Consider the following 6,016-nt stretch of genomic DNA (forward strand, 5'->3'; position numbering starts at 1 on the left):
AACTTTAAAATACAAGATTAAACCAATATGTCTGTGAAGATTCCCAGTCATCCGGGTCATGGTAATCATAGGGGCTTCAGTAAAAATCAACTGGACTTCTCTTGCACGTTCTTGAAGATGTTTCATCTTCATCCTAGAGGATTTTTCAGTTCTGACTAAAGGGGAGTGACAGATTGTGTAGTCACATGGCTGAAGCCCATTAATGAGCAGGATTCACAGCCTCCAGGTGTGAATTGTTGTGAAATCAGAAGATCCACCAACAATGACAGCAATCATGGTGATGGAGCTGCTAGTTTACACAACAAAGGATGTGAATCTACCAAGTCTGGAGTGATTCAAGATGTTAAGGCCCGGTCACACCGCCTGAACTTTGCTGGAGCGTTCCGTGAACGGTAGGGAGGGGGCGCCGAATTTCGACAACGCTCGTCACCGCGCACAAAATGGGAAAAAAAAATCGAAAACGGGGGCGTTGGTTAGCGGTCCACCGCTGTAGCCGGCGTTGCTTTAGTGTTGGTTTAGCGGTGACGCGAGCGTTGGTATAGCGGCGTTCTGCGCATGCAGGCCTTGGCTCGGAGGGGGTATAAAGTTGGTTTAGGGGCATACCGCTTGTGACTACGGAGCTGAACGGATCGTTTTGATACAAGTTCTGATAGAGTTTTGATAGAAGTCCATAGTTGAAGTTCATCATGCCACGTGCCACAGCTCCACCATCAGCTTGTCATACAGTCCATGTTCAGGCCTTCTCAGTATCCACTGTCTGACCCACACAACTCTGTCTCTCCTTCTTCTCTCTCTTCTCCTTCTGTCAACAGCTTATTGCAATCTGAGGAGGTTCTGATTCTGCTGCTGGACTAGTGCACCAATCATAGCAAGTCTCTCAGCATCCATGGTGATACAGTTTTACTGTAACTTTGAGCAAATTCGATATAGATGAGGTCTGAACTCAACGGCAGCTCGATTCCAAATGAGCTCCTGGTCCATTTCTCCCAGTATTTATAGCCAAATTCTGGTCCCGCTCCGACACCTCTATACCAACTCCAAACCAAAGTTCATCGCCGCCATGGATCGCTGCTTCAATGCCCAACACCGTTCCAGCAACCCCGTGTCCGCTCGTAAAACGCTTACAACCGCTCCACCGAAGTTTGTGCAACGTTTAATCGCAAGCGTCCACGAACTTGCGTCTAGCGGTGCCAAACTTTGACTGGGCGTTGGTGGAGCGGGGGTGAACTTTGCCGGGGTGGAAAATTGCCCCCTCCTCACCGCTCGCAATATTTTGTGCAGCTCAAAACTTTCGGAGCGGTAGGAGGGCCCCTCCAGAAACATCAGCGGTGGCCGAGCGTATACGGCGTTGCTTTAACGGGGGCCAACTTCTGTTAAAACGGTGGTGAACGGTTACGAGCGGTGATGAATTTTTTCACCGTTCAAGGAACGCTCCAGCAAAGTTCGGGCGGTGTGACCGGGCCTTAAATGATGGTAGAACCTTCTGGGAAGAGCCCTGATCACTGCTTCGCAGGTATTTCATCATAAGTGGTGTCCCATTCTTCTCTTCCTCTGTTTAGACATGGCTGTTACTAGTTTGACATGTGCCAAAGCAGCACATTTTGCTGCCAACACTTCAGTGTGATTTTTCATGCAGGCTTTTACTTGTATTGGGGTATTTTTTACATTGAAGTATGGGTGCTTTCACTTCATTAAAGTATCTTTCAGCACAGCTCCCGCTGCACACAGAAATGCTTCAGAAAGTCTTAAATAAACTTCATTGGCTTTAACACCATCCATTGTAAAAGTCACACTTTTGAGCTATTTATGACTTGTCTGTAAATCTCTCGCACTAAGCTACGGATAAAAACTTATCAAGTAGCTGCTGCTGGAGGCCATGAACAAAGGAAATGACTAATGCTGAGGTTGATCCCAGCTAATGTCACAAAAATCAAGCAGAAAATGCCCGACCGGTTAAAATGTCAGTCATGTTTGTGGAGCAGAAGTTGTAGGAAATTGACAAATAAATCCAAAGTGAGATTTTAACTGGTCATGCATTTGCTGCTTCAGTTTTGTAACATTAGCTAGGATGTTTTGTAGGTCTGTTCTAAACTGTTATGCACAGACTCAATCACTATGCCTTGTAGCATTTTTCTCAGATACAGCCTGAGTGATACCAAGAAATATTCAAAGCATCTGCCTCCCTCTAGTGTATGAACACTGCATGAATCAAACGCTACAACACACGTGCTGGGATGGAAACCTGTCATAAAGGTTGTGTTAGAAAAGAAAGACTGTTTAAAAACACAAATTAAGGAACTGAGGAAATATTGTGATTAATAAATGCAACCAGAACCAGAAGCAGGATAAGTTAAACCCACAATAGCGAAATGTGACATGGAATAGAGAGAATGCTTTTAAAAAGGTAAAAGACAGATATAAAAGAGTAAATTGTGTACAAATTTGACAAATAAATACATTCAAACGTGCTTTTTAAAAATGTAATTTTTAAAATTAATATCGTCAAGTGATAAAAGACAAAATGGGTTAAAATGTATACAGAAATAAATAATTCAGTAAAACAAAATAATAATCATCACTACCATCATCGTCATCATTATTATGGTGAAGTAATAAATATATTAATTTAAGAGAAATGAAAAATAAGCAAATATAAAATGTGTAATCAAAATAATAATAATAAATGATAATAAAATTATTAATTGTGCTCATTTTAATATTATTTAAAATACGCAAAATGGCTAAATTAGAATAAAATACATACATAAATAGACAGGTAAATGAAAAATATATAAAGAAATAAATAGAAAGGAACAAAAGAACTTGCAAAAAAATTTCAATTATGATGCCGGGGAAATCATCGATAGTCCCTGAACGCCTCACAATTAAAGGCCCCCGCCCTCCTGCAGTGACGTCAGATACAACATGGCGGCGCCCCTCACCGTGGACGGAGTGGACGGATGCGATGGAGAACCAGGGCTGATTCTCACCGATTCCTCCGGCGGGGAGGAGAAAAGACCTCAGTTCGGGACTCGGTTCCTGACAGACCCGCGGCAGGTCTTCCAGCACAACGCCTGGTCGGTAAATAACCGGAGAATAGAGCTATAACCGGACGGACACATGTTGTGGAACGTCTCAGTCTGAGCTACTGCCTTTAAAACGATCAATGCTCAGGAGTTTTGCCACTTTTAATGATGCCATGATGGATATTTATTGCGGAATTTGTTAAAACGAGCAGTGACATCAAGTAAAATCTGACATTTGGTAGCTGGAAACTGTCACTGACTAAATGATTAGTTGTTTTGACTCTGGTTTGAAAACACGAACGATGTTGTTTTTGTCTTGGGTTGATATCACTTATTAATAATTAAGGAGACAAAACGCAGATATTTGCAATTTGTGGTGAAATCTTATGACAAACAACAGTGGCATCATGTCAAGAAACTGGCATTTAAAGGGTTAAAGTCTTAAGATCAGAATTGATGTTGGTTCAAAAAGTCAACTCGGTTAAAAATGGAAAACTAGAAAAGCACTCATATGGCATTGTCAGAAATACAGCAAATTTTTTGCAGCAACATAGAATGTGGCCATTTATTATAGATGTACTCACAACCCCAAAATGACTTGTGCATTAACACATGCATGTGTTATGCATGTCTACGTTATGTACGGATATCGAATCGTGTCACCTAAATATGTAGCGGGCGGTGGAATTGATGGCACTCAGAAACACCCCCACAATTTTAATCAATTGTTCCTTATGTCATTTCTGATGGATAAGTCCACCAACAGTCAATTTGTCGTAGGATCCAATCATGTGATCATCAGCAAGCAGCTGACGTAGTGTTCACTTGTTGTCATAGTTACAGTGACGCTGTGTCGTTATCTTGCAATACAGAAATGTTTAACAAATCCACGGATCCAGCCGCTTCACTGCCAAAATCTAATCAGGTTGTCCTTGTGTCATTTCTGACTTTATCGCAGCCTCATCTGAGTGTCATGAGAAAATCTTTATCTTGTGGTATCTCAGGCTCTCCAAGTGTTTCTCTGCTGTTACTCACCACTTTGCTTCAGCCAGACAGGATAATAGATGTTTGTTGTCACAGGGACAATGTGGAGTGGACCGACGAGCAAGAAGCAGCTGCAAAGAAGAAAGTCTCGGAAAACAACCACCGCTGCCTCCAGAGAAACAAGGTGGTGTTTGCAGCTGTGCAGACTCAAATAATACGCAATGTGACCGATAGGAGAATCCATCTTTCATTTTACTTCTATTGGAGACAGAAACTTAACTTCTCATTGCTCATGTTAATTCTTCATACTCATTTTATGCATCATTTTCTTCTCATCTCTGTAAAGTGTTTTATTTCTTTTCAACATGGCAAAATCTGTTAAATATCACTTTTTAATGTCTTTCCTCTGCCTTCAGAGGAATACGACAGTCGGGCCAATGAGTACTGGAACGAGTTTTATTACCATCCACGAGAATCGGTTCTTCAAAGACCGACACTGGCTCTTCACGGGAGTTCCAGAATTGGCTCCACAGTGCAGTGTAAACCATGAATCTCATCCAGAGGACCATCGGGATCAGAAACTGTGCACGAGTTTTGCAGCTTTGTCTCACTCCGATGAAGAATTTTCCCGGTTCCTTCTGCCACGTATCGCATTCTGGAGTCAGAGATGGTTATATTACAACATTTCTACACAAACCGATAATGACAAAGACAATCTCTCTTCAAAACTCAGAAACTTGTTAAAGGATTTCTTAAAATTGCAGAATTTCTAATGACTTCTGCACAGACATGAATGAATGAATGAATGAATGAATGAATGAATGAAAGAACAATCTGGCTCATTTTTGTCCCATCACTGTATGCATTATAATGTGATCCAGTTTCAGAGACAGATCGCGGGAACAAATTTAACAGTGTGCACTCAAGAAATTGTCTTTTAAAATTAGCGAAAGAATACAAGCTAATGTTTTCAAACCCTCAAGCTTTGAGATCTCACTAAAGAATGTGTGGCTGCAAAACACAGAACAGTTTGTGTTGATCAATCTATTGTTTTTTGACTGATTCACACGGATCCACTGCCTTATTCCTTACTGTTTGCTAACTAAACAAATTTATGCTAAAACTGCATTTGAGAATAGTGCAGCTGTTACGGAATGCATATGAGGGTTGATCAAGTTACAAGACTGTTGCAGTTTTTGATTTTTCTAGGCACCCCAAACTGGTCTACTTGTGCAGCGTTGCTCTGTTCCCAGTGCTCCTGCAACATTTGCAATGCCAGTACTATCTGCAGTGAGACTGAAGTCTAGTAAATGTGTCCAAAAATGGTGACACTTCAACTTGAATTTAATTTTGGGGAAGAGGAAGAAGTCGCAGGAAGTCAAATCAGGCGAGTAGGGTGCAAGGAGAGTGACGATTGTGATATTATGGCCCAAAAAATGGTGCGTACTGTAGGGCTGGACCCAAACCTCTGAATATTTGTTGTTGTGGTGGTATCCAAATATTTGGAGTACCAACCCCCTCTTGTCAGTGGCGGCACCACCCAGTAGCTCCTTTGCCGTCATTTGGCATTGGTGTCTAACAGTCTTGTGGACTGCAGTGACCTCTGGGGTCAGCGTAACTTTTCATTGGCCAGTTGCTTGTCTGTATCACGCGGACCTACTGACTGTGACGTCACGCTTCACTTCGCCTGTGTTTGGAAACAGCAGTCAAAATTCCAAAGACAGAGATATCCATGCTAATGCTGCGGGACTCCAACGATGAACACCACCGCCTCCCCACACACTTCCAGGGACAAGCCTAATTTTCGAATATTCGTCTTTAATTGGGTCCAAATATCTGCAGCCCAGAAATTGCTATTTGGACCAGCCCTAGCATTCTGTGACCAAATGCACAAAGTATTGGGTAATTTTTGCACTGAATGCTCTCCCTTAGCATGTCATGGTACAACTCTGATTCTGGGGGTGAACTTAAGTTGCACAACCATGTAAATGTGACGAAAACAGAAC

The 6,016-nt window shown here is 42.0% G+C and overlaps 1 protein-coding gene across 1 annotated transcript in view; it reads left to right on the forward strand.

Moving 5' to 3' along the window:
- The first annotated feature begins 2,904 nt into the window (after positions 1-2,904).
- mettl2a (methyltransferase 2A, methylcytidine) overlaps positions 2,905-6,016 on the forward strand; it is a 21,611-nt gene continuing 18,499 nt past the window's right edge. Inside the window, exon 1 of the mRNA XM_051941102.1 lies at positions 2,905-3,077. Coding sequence (XP_051797062.1) covers positions 2,926-3,077 — 152 coding nt within the window. The 5' untranslated portion in view covers positions 2,905-2,925. The remainder of the gene's footprint in view (positions 3,078-6,016) is intronic.

Source organism: Acanthochromis polyacanthus, chromosome 21 (assembly GCF_021347895.1).
Source record: "Acanthochromis polyacanthus isolate Apoly-LR-REF ecotype Palm Island chromosome 21, KAUST_Apoly_ChrSc, whole genome shotgun sequence".
In the NCBI taxonomy this organism is placed as follows: domain Eukaryota; kingdom Metazoa; phylum Chordata; class Actinopteri; family Pomacentridae; genus Acanthochromis; species Acanthochromis polyacanthus.